The sequence below is a fragment of the Ambystoma mexicanum genome, chromosome 10, assembly GCF_040938575.1.
Source record: "Ambystoma mexicanum isolate Mex_15411 chromosome 10, UKY_AmexF1_1, whole genome shotgun sequence".
Lineage (NCBI taxonomy): Eukaryota > Metazoa > Chordata > Amphibia > Caudata > Ambystomatidae > Ambystoma > Ambystoma mexicanum.
Window position 1 is genome coordinate 1108834160 of NC_090932.1, and position 13687 is coordinate 1108847846.

The 13687-nt window shown below is 45.3% G+C and overlaps 1 protein-coding gene across 1 annotated transcript in view; it reads right to left on the reverse strand.

The window, feature by feature from the left end:
* Positions 1-13687, reverse strand: part of TMED4 (transmembrane p24 trafficking protein 4) — a 145761-nt gene that overhangs the window by 21442 nt on the left and 110632 nt on the right. Inside the window, exon 4 of the mRNA XM_069618963.1 lies at positions 4895-5041. Coding sequence (XP_069475064.1) covers positions 4895-5041 — 147 coding nt within the window. The remainder of the gene's footprint in view (positions 1-4894; positions 5042-13687) is intronic.

The window sequence follows — 13687 nt, forward strand, 5'->3', positions numbered from 1 at the left end:
TCGGACCAAGTAATGCTTGTGTAATTTGCCAGGGTGTGCAGGAAGCAAAAGGTTCCGTCCTCTTGGCAGCAGTGAGTGATTATACCTGTGTACAAAAAAAGGTCACCGGGTGAAGGTTAACAGCTACAGACTGCTGTCCATGTTGGACGTCACCGGCAAGCTCTTTGCTACCCTGGTACTAAAGGAGCTGTAGAAATGGGTAGAGGTCAACAATATTTTAGATCCATTCCAGATGGGTTTTCGCCCAGGTTCTGTTACTGTTCACAACATTGGAGCACTTGACTCCTTGATACACGGTGCACGTAGTAAGGGCAGGACAGCATTATACATTACCTTTGTAAACTAAGTCTGCATTTGATCAAGGTAACAGAGCGATTCTTTGGGCAAAATTGAGGAAGTTGGGTTGTCCAGGTAGGCTACTAAAAATCATGATTTTGCTCCATAACAACAACAACTGGGCTTGTGTTCAGTTGGACAATGAGGGAACGGTGACAACATCGATACAGGTCAACAAGGGAAGTCAAGCAAGGATGGGTCTTGGCTCCCCCTACAGTTGCTGGGGAAAGCCAATTGCCCCCAGAAGGTTGGCTGTGCTCCAATGGTCACCATGCTTTATGCAGACGACCTAGTCATGTTTGACCGAACATTCACAGGCATGAGAAACATGCTGAATGAACATGCAGGATTTGCTGAGGACCACGACTTGGCTGTTAACCTAGACAAACACAAACATTATATTAATTTAAGGTAAACAGAGCCAAGATGGAAATAAGACTGGGCACCATCAACTACGCTCCGAGTTACCCATACCTGGGTCTGGAATTTAGTGCAGCTTTCGTTTATAGCTCTATAATTGAAACAAATGTCAGAAGGGCTAAGCAACTAACCTATCAGATATGCAAATTTGCAAGTGATCACACGTGCTTCTCGCTTGCTGGTTTTATTTTTCTGTACAAGCAGTGCCTCTGCCCTGCCCTTCTACGGAACAGAGGCACTGGCTATGCAGGAATTAAAGTGGTTAAATAAGATCAGAGTTTTTTTGGCGTAGTCTATTGGGTATGAGCCCCTCTTGCCCGATTGAATACATATGATTAGAGCTTGGCCTAACTTCCCTACAGGGAATGGCCCTTCGGGCAAGAGGGTGTCTATACCTAAAATCTAGAACAAGCCCTTCATGCTGGCTTCTGACTAGCCTAGGAGAACTTTGTTACCAGGAAGTTGCAACAAAGGGCAATAATTATGTGACTTTGAATAATGACATTTACACAAAAAATGGACTGAAATCCTAACCTTAGCAAAGGCACCACATATCCCATCATCAAAGAGCCCTTTGAGAGGAGATTTAACAGGTGAGATTGGTATAGTAACTACACCCACCTCTCTAAATTAAAGGGGTAGGAGGCGGGGGGCAATGTGGTGCATCGCTATAGGAATACCCAACCTTACTTGCTCCTATGCCCTGACCTGGCAGTCAGACGATTTATTTTACTACTTCGTACTAACCACCTCTGCTAGCTGACCGATGTCCCCAGTTGCACCTTGGGCTGAGGCACGTTACTGTTGCATCTGCAAAGCTTCAGACAAAGTTGAAACTGCCAATCACGTACTTGCAGTGTGTTGCAATGGGTCCCATAGGTATATGTGCAACCTGGGCGGTCTAGTTCATAATTATGAGGCAATTAGGACCAAGTCTTTTTGCTTTTTGGGACTACTGTCTCAATACACATTCAATTCCCCCCCCCAGATAGCTTTGTATTGGGGTTGATTACATGTTAAAAATGTGTTGTAGTAGCAGCAACAAAATGAAAATGTATGGAATTAAGGGAAAAAACGTTAGTAACAAAACTAAATAACGTCTTTTGTTTGAAAGTAGCTTTAGTTCCTGGGGTCTTAAAACTTAAACATGGTTAGTTAATCACCAGTCTGACGAGGGTCAGACTTGTTTGTGCTTACCATAGAAGTCTTAAGGCCAGGAGACGTTATGTAAACTTTATTGCTTTGGACTTTATTGAGAGGTTTATACGGAATGGGACTATGTAATGCTAATGTTATTTCCAAGACTCATGCTCCCCCCTTCTCTCCATTCTGTGCGTAATAATGCAATAATTTATTATGTTTCTTTTATTGGCATTCGTATTGTTATTTTTAACATTTCTTTTTTTGTTAATATGATTTGTGTAAAGTTCTATTTGAACTAATCACAATCAATAATTATTATAAGTAGGGATACAGTTAACTATTTTAGAAGTGCCCTAGAGCAGTTCAGGGAAAGCACAACCCCGTATTACAGTCAGTTTTAGAAGAGCAGCACCTCTTCAAGGTCAGTATAACCTATTGGTACATAACTTTTACATTATTACTAATGCAGGAAAATTGGACCAAAAGATACTTTTCAGAAGTGGATTGTACAATTCTAAGTTAAATAAGCACACTAGCAGACTTTTAAGAAAGGCAATCAGCTGTTCAAGATAAGTAAGGACCTACAAGCAACCCCAAGATGAACTCCAAGACGGTTTTAGAACTGCACTAAGCAGATCAGGGAAAGCAAAACCCAATGGTACATACACTTTAAGAATGACAATCAGTCAAGGTAGGTAAACCTATTGGTAAGCTTTTACACCCATTTAGTTAAGAATAATAAAACAGAATTACTTTTAAGAAAACTTATTTTATTTCAGAGATAGTTAAAACACTAACTCATTTATATGTACTTTTACATGGGTTATTGTTTTCAAGGCAGACACCTTTTTTTGTAGTCCTTCCCTAGTCCATAGCATGAGTGTTCACAGAAGCAAAAGAGCAACCCGAGTGGGCTAGGAGCTAGCTGTAGGCAGGTCAGGATAGGGGTCAGATGCAGGAAGGTTCCAGTGGATACCTTCAACAAGTAAGTATTAGCTTTAGGTTAGTTAAGTGTTCATGGACTTCACAGAAGGCTCCCTATATGTGTTCCAGCATTAACCCTGGACAAATAGTATGGGCAAACTCCCAACCACACGAATCACCCACTCCGCCTCACAGGATTCCCACATGGCTTAAGGTATTACTCAAGCAAACCGTACCCTAGGAGAAGAGACAAGCTTCTGGGTGGATGCCTTCAGGATGCAGCAGCACAGGCCCCCAGTCCAGAGATTCTTGGTCTGGAGACTGAAGAAATGGACACTGGATATGAACTTGCAGCAGCAGTCACCATAGGAGGCTTCCAGCAAAGAATTATTCTCAGATTCTCGCAGCTCTGTGGATTTGGCACCTTTTTACAGGAGCCAGATGAAGGACAAATATCGCTGGTCGGATTCTCTCGGCCCTGCACTCTGGTGAGGGGACTTCAGGGATTAGAATCGGGTCTCTGGAGGTCCAGCAGGAGTCCAAAGTTTCAGCAGGATTTGGACATTGAAAGACCATGCACTGCACTCTGGCTTGAGGTCCCTGTGTATTGGTGGTTTGCAGCCCAGCAAGGTCGCTGCACACTGAGGGATGGCTCAAAACGCAGGTCTTTTTGAGACTAATGGGTCCAACCAGCCTCTTGATAGGAGTTGCTTTGGAAAGAAGGGTTACATCAGGCGCCGGTTACACAGCAGGCCCTCCGGGCACTGGAAATCGTTACATCAGTCTTTTCTTCATCTTCTGCTTCGGATTTGGCTCCAGTGGTCGACTTGTCAGTAGCTTCCAGAATAAATGTCTTTATCAGGAACTACAGCACAACTTCCGCAAACTCTGCCTGCAGTTTACAGAAAGGGGAGGTCTGGGTGTCCAATCAGGATAGCCAGCCCCCCCCCCTCCAGTCCCCTACACCCCCCACCTTCCCCCAAAGGCAACTGGCTCCTTTCAGGCAAGGTGAATGGCAAAGGGCTGCAGAGTTTTGTACTCCTCCCTCGTTTCCTGCCTTCTCAGACACTATGGAGCTTCTGCAGAGATTACAAAGAAGTCCGGCTGAAGACAAAACTTCTACCATGGTCTTTCCCACCTAGGACGGCAAGTAACAACAAGCAAGCATGAAATGGTGAAAAAAAAGAAGAAGGAGCCCACCATTCTAGCAGGCCCTCCTGTGAATTACCAAGGCTGATTTGACAGCCTCCGAGTAATGATGACTAAAAGTCATGAATGTAGTTATACTGCTCCCAGCCATTCAAGTAAACTTGTAATTGTAACAGAAATAAGGTGGGGTGTGCCAGCTCACTAAAGTAAATGTAGTGGGGATGGGAATCCCACTTTACTTCTTGGGAACAGTAGCTCAAAGAAATAATTTGATAATTAAAAAGGGAAGCCACTGCATTATAAATGCAGTGTGCTGCCATAGTACTTTACAGTCAGTCCAAAGTTATAGGAAACTAGAACTACAATCACACCGTATGGAGAGACATAAAAAGGTCACCCATAAAAAGAGCAAAAGACTAGGTGAGAGGGGAAACCCTTCCCACTCACCGAGGAATAATGGAAAAATAATGACAAAGTCCAGGGGTTTACATGGGTCAGGACGATTTCTCACTGAAATGAAAATCGTACCCAACTAGCAGGAGCAAGCACTCACATATCCAATCAAAGGCCTAGAATGGAAGCCGTTATGGGCCCCATTTAAATAATTAGGATGTTTCACCATTTGTCCCAGGTTTTCTAGATCAACCTGTACTTCAGAGTTCCATTTTCCTTCTACTGGTTATCACAGTCTGAATAGAACGTTACTGTATTGTAGCTGCAATGAAGTTAGCCAGAATGCCAAGAGCATTAAAGGGGCAGGGAAGAATTTGTGAGCAACATCACTTGAGGGTATGCACAAACAAATATGCTGACAAGCCATGCAGCTGGCTTTTGTCAAGCACAACTTTCCCATCCACCCCACCCCCAGTTACCCGCGATCATTGAGCAGGCTACAACCAAGACAAGCACCAAGCAAACCTACTCTCTGGTAATTCTGCTCTTTCTGGATCTGCTCCACCTGGTCCAGCAGCTGCCGCACCCTCAGCTGTAGCTCAGTCAATTTGTCCTTTGCAGCAATCTCTGGGTAGTTGTTTGCATGCTCCCCAACCTGAATATCCAAGTGCACACGCTAATCAAGGGAGAAGAAGAGAGTTATTCAGATACCGGTCTGGAAATGTATACCAGGTTATATACCCAAAACATCGCTATAAACACGCGTCTTGTATGATTGGAATCTTCACCATTTTTCCTTCTACAGCCCCCTCTAGCAATGGATTCAGGTGACTTTAAACAAATGGTGAAGGGGGAACATATACATTCTGCTCAGTTATAATGCAGAAACCCCTAGCACTCCACACATTCTGCAGTCTCATATCTCTGAACCTTGTGCCATTTCTCTTCTGAAGGCTGTTGCAGACTTGCTCATTCATCCCAGTGGGGTGAAGGGGTGTCGAACACATGTTACCTTGTGCTTTGGTGTTTACCAAGGATATTGACAGACTTTTGATTATGCAATGCCCAGTAATGTGTTAGTGTCTGTGTGATAAGTCCTAAGCTGTCTCTCTTGTGCAAAGCCTACGTTTTTAAAACATTTTCTCGATCGTTTCAATATACCTTTTTGCCTTTCTGTGTTCCACGCCAAAGGACAAGTCAGGGATGAAAATCAGAAATGTGTGTTATGAAAGTTTTTCTGAAGTCCAACTACGGGCTTAGTAAAACCATTTGACTGAGGCAATACAAGAATCCACTATTAGTATAAGGCTGTACCGCCTGAGTTCATGGTAGCGTGGACAGAGCAGCCAGGTTTATCTCAAGAGGGAGAGAGGGCTGTAGAATCCATACAAATGAAATTGTAATACAAATGGTCCAAAGAAACACTTTGTATTGTAAAAAGAAAGGATTTTTTTAAAATCCAAGTAGGCCCCGATAAATCTAGGGGTAATAAAGAGTACTATCACATTATATGTAATTAGAATTATGATTTATAAAAACACAACACTATGCTTGCAGGTATTACCAAAGCATAAATCTTATTTGGAACACCTAACAGTAGTTCTAGGGAAGTCAAACCTTTTAATACACATTCAGTATAGGTCACACCTATTCTTGGGGAATAAAAACCAATGGTTACTTTCAGATTACATGAAGTAATTCCAGGGCAGTAGACCCTACCAGTTGTACAGTGACGCTCAGTAACAAATCACATAAGTAGTCAACTAGGCAGTATACGTTTTGTGAATAGAGGAACACTTTTTCTAGGTACAGTAGAAACCTATAACTACTTTTGTGATAACAGTTATACTAGGTGAGTAAACCCCATACACTTTTTCAAGGAGCTATCAGCCACTTGGGGCAGGTATAAACCCAAGACTTGTGTGTGTCTAAACAGCACAGGGAAAGCAAAACCATGCCATGTCACACTTTACTGAATGACTTGGTTATTCTGGGTAGGTAGAATCTAATGCAGTCTTAGTCTGCACATGCTAACAGCAAGTCAGGGGAAGCAAGACCCAGTTGGGGACACTCCTACAATCACCCTAACAGGAATAATCTGGCGAAACCAACACATTACTTTTGGGAAGAGGTACAACCAAATCACAGGTGAGTAATATACATTCTCATCTACTTTCTGTTAGAATGGCAAAACGGTTTCTAAGGAAATAAAGATGTTAACCATACTTTTGAGAATAGTGCATCACACATCCAAGGCAAGTAAGAACTTTTGTAACTGTTCACTCTTAAGAGTTACAGTTACCAACCAACTCTTTACAACTAAGTAACTTTTAAGCACTTATTTTAATTTCTAGGCAAAAGGCCCAATCCCTTAAAAGGCTTTCCCTTATTCTTGGTGCATGAGTGTTCTCAATGACAGAAGGGAGAGAGGGGGTCACTAGGATCTAGTGACCAACAGACAGTGTCAGAATAGGTTGTTAAGTAGCAAAAGTCAGAGTTCCTCAGGAACAATCGGCAAACAGGTGAGTATTTTACTTTTAGAGTTAGAAGAGGGTCAAGGGGCTTCACAGAAGACACCCTAGCAGGATTCTAGCAGTGGGACTGGGTGCACTGGATGAGGAGTCCCCATCACAGAAAACGCCCCACAGCTACACAGAAATCCTAAGAGACTTAAGGTAAGTACAAACCCAAGCCAACATAGGACCTCAGCATTGAAGATTTTGCAGCAAGAGGACTTCAGGATCTGCAGCCAAAAACTCAGTCAGTGGATTCCTTGTTGTGGTGACTGAAAACAGGACCTTGGAAGGGACTTTGCAGCAGGGATCAAGGGAGAAGGCTTTAGGCAAGGTTTTCCTTGCGGCTGGATGCAGTTCTGTGGATTTGGCACCTTTTTCAAGAGCACAAAAGAAGACAAAATATCGTTGTCGGATTCTCATCGTAACAAAGGTCCAGCACTCTGGTGAGGGGACTTTTTCGGACTCGATTTGTCTCTCTGGAGATACACCAGGATGCCCACGAGGTTTCAGCAAGATTCGGAATTCGGAAGACAGTGCACCGCACAATGGCTCGAGGTCCCAGGGTATTGCAGCCCCGCAAGGTGGCAGCAACACAGTGGATGGCTCAAAATGCAGGTCTTATTGAGTCTAGTTGGCCTCACCAGGTACTGGGACAGGGTCATCGTTTTCGGAGTCCCCAGGTCAATTGGAAGGAAGGGCTACAGTAGGCTCCGATTACAGAGCAGGCTCTCTGGTCGCTGGAAATTGTCTTTTGCCGCTTTTCCTTCATCATCCTCTTCAGTTTTGGTTCCAGTGGTCGACTGGTCTTCAGCTTCCAGATTTGAGTATTTAACAGGAACTATAGCACAACCTCTGCATTCTCTCCCTGCATTTTACAAACAGGGGCGGTCTGGTTGTCCAATCAGGACAGCCAGCCCTCCCCCTAACCCCCTGAGATTTGTCCCCATTCAAGCAAGGAGGAAGACAAAGACTGTGGAGCTTTGGACTCCTCCCTCGCTTCCTGCCTTCACAGACCAACTGGAGCCTGGGCAGGGAGTCCAGGGGAAACCACACAAAGGAATTTCCCACCCTGGATGTCAGGGGAAGGAACAAGAAAAACACTAAAATGGCGAAAAAAGAAGACAGGTGCCATTTTGATGAAATGAGCACTCTTAGATGACTTTTCTGCAGCTGTGAACACAGCCCACGGTACAGGTGCATCAAATTTATACCAGGTATCACTGCCACCAGCCATTGAAGGTAAACGCGTCCCTGTAACAGAATTGCTACAGTTTTAGTGTGAAAAGGGATACATTGCATCTCCCCACCACTCCACATAAGGTGTGGTGTGCTGGTTTCACAAAATATGTAAAAGGGATCCAAAGATCCTTTCTACCCATGGAACTGTAGTTCTCTCAAGGTTAGCCAGAGAAAACTTACAAGGGGAGCGAGCCCCTAGGGCAACACAGCAACAGGCATGTATTGCCAAAAAGCTGTTAAAGAGGGTAACTTTATAGTGTCTTTTTAGAGTCTCTAAAAACTGACACCCATACAAAGAGTAAAAGATTCTGTGGGTGTGGAAAAAGGTTCCCACTCACTAAGGTGTAAGGAAAACTAATCCACCAGTAAAGCAAAAGGTTCTGGGGTTGACCCAGGTCAGGAAGATTTACCATTTCTATGAAAATCGTACCTAACAATGTGCACCTGACAGAACAAATCCTCAGTGTTAAGATGACCACTGGTTGGCCATAGCATTTGTGAGTTATGTGCCAGTATTAGATATTTAATGCATCTGAATTGTGACTTGATTCAACCCCGAGTCAACACCTGGACGGAAGATCTGGTAAGAAGCTGGCTAAAGTTGAATGTCAGTTGTCAGTCTCCACTGATTAGGTGGATGGCAATAAATATGGAATGGATGCAAACGTGTGATTGGGAGTAGAGGCAAATCCCAGACCCCCCAACCTATGTAACCCAGGAGTCTGCATCTTTATCTTGTAGAGCGTGGGGCATGTCCTGAAGTACTGAAAAAGAATCGCAAGTAATCTCTGCAATACCCTCAACTCTTTCAAGGCATGAGACGGTGAAGCTCTGTCAGGGTCTGCATACACGAGATTATTTCAAGAAACAAAAAGGAAACCTAGGAACCCGAGATAGCTTTCCTTGACCGGATGATCACTGCGAAGACACAAGCCCTCAATAACCCCCTCACCTGCTTTCTGGGACCTTGCCACTTATCTTTGCACAGACGAGACACCAAAGGATTAGAGCAACAGTGACCAGCAAAGCAATGGGCCTGTGGTTGCTACCAGAGATAAACAATAGCAGAGTACAGACATTTGTTTTTACTTTATTTAGGTGTATTGGTTAAAACAAAACCTATTAACACTGTAAGAGATACCTATAGAGATACTTATAAAACATAATGAGTACAATAAAGAGAAACATAACATCACAATTCATCATATTCAATCCTAATTAAAACACTTTTACAGGATTAGAGTTAATTTACATCAATCCAAAATCAGCACAAATAGTCAAACAAAATTTAGTTAAAATGTCCATTTGCCAATTTGATCCAGATACATACAGCCGTATAACTAATAGAAACATTTGTTGAATACAAAAAGGGCCAACATTGATCTGTTTGAATATTATTAAAGTCACTTACAAACTTTCCATAGCCTCTACTGTACATAGTTTGTAAAATAGGTCTGGAAGTTAAAAGGTGGGATATAGTTTCCACTTCCGTAACCGCATAACCGACACTTCGTCGATTGACATGGTATATTAGACCATGCACCCAAGGGTGCATTAGTAGGAAGTTGGTTAAAGCGCAGTCTCATCAGTAAACAGTCTAATTTTTGAATTCCCCATTCCTAAAACATAAATCGACAGGATTGCCAATATTTGGTGGATAATTTATGAATATTATTACTTCTGTCTGAATCCACAGCCTTTCGTTTTAATTTCCTTGCATGATATTCCTAAATGTATAGGATCTGTTTTAATCTCCTCATGAAAGGATTTGACATCTGACCACTCCCCAAGAATACAAACTGGAGAACCACCATCCAGCCCTTCTGTAAAATTGCAATAAAGAGAATCATGGCTATTCTTTTCAACAACCATTTTTTTTTTAAACATGTTTATTTTTGATCGACACACCAGAGAAAAGTAAATTACAACATACTCTTTCATGACAATCTGTGCAGCTCATTGATCATCTCCGCCCCCATAAACCCCATTCCCGTCCCCCCTCAGTTAACGTCCAAATCTTGCTCTTCTGTCCGTTGCATCATCTCCGTGCTCCTCGCGGTTAGAGCGTTTGCTACCGCTCGTGGCTTAAAAGTTAGTGCTGGATAGCTCTAGTCATAGTCTATTACTGGGACCAGATGTTCGTGAAGCGGTGAAGGAGGCCTCCGTTTGCCGCTGTGATCTTTTCTGCGACAAAGATGTCCCAAAGTTTCAGCCACCATAGGATCATCAGGGGTCCCTCTGGTGATTTCCAGGTTCGTGCCACCGTGATTTTAGCGGGCAGGAGGAGGTGAGTAAGGAGGGTGGCTCTTCTACCCGACCTTGGGTATATGCATGGAAGTGGGGCTCCTAATAGGATTGATTCTGGCTCCAAGGGCAGCTTTATCCCAGTTATGTCTGCTATGGTGGCCATGCATTGGGCCCAGAAGTTTGCAACCACTGGGCAGGACCACCACATATGGATGAACGATCCCTGTAGGCCGCATCGACACCAGCATCGAGGGTCCAAGGCTGAGTTGAAATGGTATAGTCTAAGTGGCGGGTAGTACCATTTTAGAAGTAGTTTATGGGCACACTCCCGATTAGCAATGCAGAAGGAGGAGGCCCGCGTGCGAGACCAAATGTCTGACCAGACCTGGTCTTCTATTGGGTGTCCTAGGTCTGTTTCCCATTGGTTCATGTAGGTTGCTCTAGCGACCAGGAGATTTGTCTGCAACAGCTTGTACATCGCTGCGATGCGCCCTCGGTGTGGGGGGGGGGGGGGAATCTGCGATTGTCAGCTCTGTAGGGTCTAGATCTCGGGTCGCTGCCTCGCGTGTTGTTGGATGGGAGCACTAATGCCACAGTTGCACATATGTGAATCTGTCTGTTTCCGCCATGTCAAAGGTGTTTTTGCATTGTTCAAAAGGTGAGTGGCTGATTCCTCTCAAAGAGCTGGTTTAGGGAGCTGAGGCCGCCGACGATCCAGTTCTCAAAGTTCACTATGTGGGTTCCTGGGGAGAACGCTGGGTTATGAAATACTGGAGAAGCTGGGCCTAGGCCTCTAGGGATTCCTCTCTGTTTACGTGTCCATTCCCAGGCTTTTACAGTCTGCTTAGTGGAAGAGAGGCTGTTTGGCCACGTTCTTCGGAGGACGGGGGAAAGGTACAGGAGGAAGCGGAGAGGGAGGGGTAAGCAGGATTTTTCAATCTCGACCCATCTAAGTCTGTTCGAAGTTATCGTCCAGCCCACAGTGTGAGCCAGCTGGGCCGCGATCTGGTATTTCTGGAGGTCTGGGACTCCTAGGCCTCCCAAGTTCGGATTGCTCAGCATCGTCTTGAGCGGGATCCTTGACTTCTTACCTTTCCAGATGAAGCGTAGTACCTTCCTTTGGAGGCGCAATACTGGGGACCGGGGGATCAAAACTGGAATGGCCGAACAGGTGTAAAGCAGGCGTGGGAGGAGGTTCATTTTACATGCCGCTATACGGCCCAGTAGTGAGATCTCCAGTGAGAGCCAGCGAGTGAGGTCTTCCTCCAAGGTCTTGAATAGTGGTTGAAAATTCGCTTGGTAGGTATCCTCCGGTCGGGCTGTGATCTGTACTCCTAGGTAGGGGATGGACTTTTCGCTGAGCTGGATCGGGCAGAGGGCTCTGAAAGAATCCTCATCTTCCTGCTCCAGTGTCACCCCCAGAGCCGATGATTTTGCGAAGTTTATCGCAAATCCTGAAACTTTACCAAAGCGATGAATTTCTGCCAGGGAGGACCTCAGCGATTGGGTGGTGTCTGATATGGTTAATAACATCATCCGCATATAGTGCTATTTTATGTTGAGTGGGGCCTACTTGGAGGCCTTTGATTCTGGGGTTCAGTCGGATCCTTTGGGCCAGTGGCTCCATAATCAGGGCGAAGAGCAGGGGAGACAAGGGACATCCTTGTCTGGTGCCGCATGATAAGGGGACCGGGTTAGATAGGGAGCTGTTAACGCGGAGCAAGGTCGTCTGTGATTGGTAGTTCGCCAAGACGAGTTCCTGAAATGTGGGTCCAAAGTGAAAGGACTCTAGGGTGAATCGGAGGAATGACCAATCTACTTTGTCAAAGGCTTTATTCGCATCTAAAGCTAGCACAGCCAATTTACGTGCATCTCGCTGAGTGACTTCGACCAGGTTTAGGACCCTGCGGACGTTGTCTGCAGCGGATCTATTCAGTACGAATCCTGTCTGATCTGGGTCGATAATGTCCGGGAGCACTCTCACTAATCGGTTGGCAAAGAACTTTGAGTAAATGTTAGCATCCAGTTTCAGTAGAGAGATAGATCTATACGCTGTGATGTCTCTGGGGTCTTTTCCCGGCTTCAGGGCGAGAACCGTGATCGATTCCTGCATGGATGAGGTAATGGACCCCGAGGTAGAGAAGGAGTTAAAGAGCAATGTGAGGGGGGTCACCAGCTGCGAGCGAAAGACTTTGTAAAAGCGGGTCGAGAATCCGTCTGGACCCGGGGCCCTTGGTTTGAGACTTTTGATTACTTTGTCGACCTCTTCGCTCGTGATCGGGGTCTCCAGCTCGTCTCGCACCGTAGGGGCGATCCGGGGAAGCGCTGCGTCTCGCAGGTAAGAGAGCTGCTTTTCGGGCATCTCGGGGAGGCTGTCATCGTGTCTGTGAGGTGAGTGACTGCAATGTGTTGCTCGTCTCCCTCTGCGAACTGGACTCTGCCGTGGGAATCACAGAGGCCTAGGATGGAATTCCTCTTTCTGGTCTTCGCCAGTTTTTCCACCAGAAATTTGTTGGCCTTGTTCCCTTTAGCGTAGTAGCTCTGCTTAGTTCTGGCAAGAATCTGAGCTGTGTCTTCAGCGTAATGTGCTTCTAGCTTCTTCCAAGCTATCTGCAGGGCTCGATGGGTTCTGGGCATCCAGTTTTTTGCTTTACATATAGCTTCTGCTCTCTCTATGTCCTCCTGTAAGATCTGGCGAGTCTGGCACTTCTTTTTGTGGTAGGCCGCTCCTTGGGAGATTAGGACCCTTCTCACAACCGCTTTCATTGCGTCCCACGTGTTGGCCGGTGAGGTGTCCTCGCTCTTATTTTCTTTGAAGTAGTCTTTGATGGCTTTCGCTACCACATCCCTTAATGACATGTCATTCAAGATCGGGTCGTATAGGGACCACTTGCGTTTTGGGAGCGGATCAGGGTCATGGGCTCTCAATGTTAGCATGACCGGGGCATGATCCGATAAGATTCTGGGACCTATGGTCACCTCACTGGTGTAAGCCAGGACTTGGGCGGGGGGGGGGGCGGGCTTTGTGGAGCCAGCAGTAGGTCGATGCGGGAGTAAGTTCTGTGTACATAAGAATAGAATGAGTAGTCGCGGACCTCTGGATGTAAGACTCTCCATGTGTCGACCACATCTAAGGTGCGGAAAAGTTTAAGCCGAGCTGTAGCCACACTGAAGTCTTTACGAGCAGGGGGGTGAGATTTATCTTTGATAGGGTCAGGGGCTCCGTTGAAGTCTCCCCCTATTATTGTTTGACCCTCCACGAATGGCCGGAGGGCATCTTCCAGAGCTGAGTAAAACTCTTCCTGTTTATCATTCGGGGT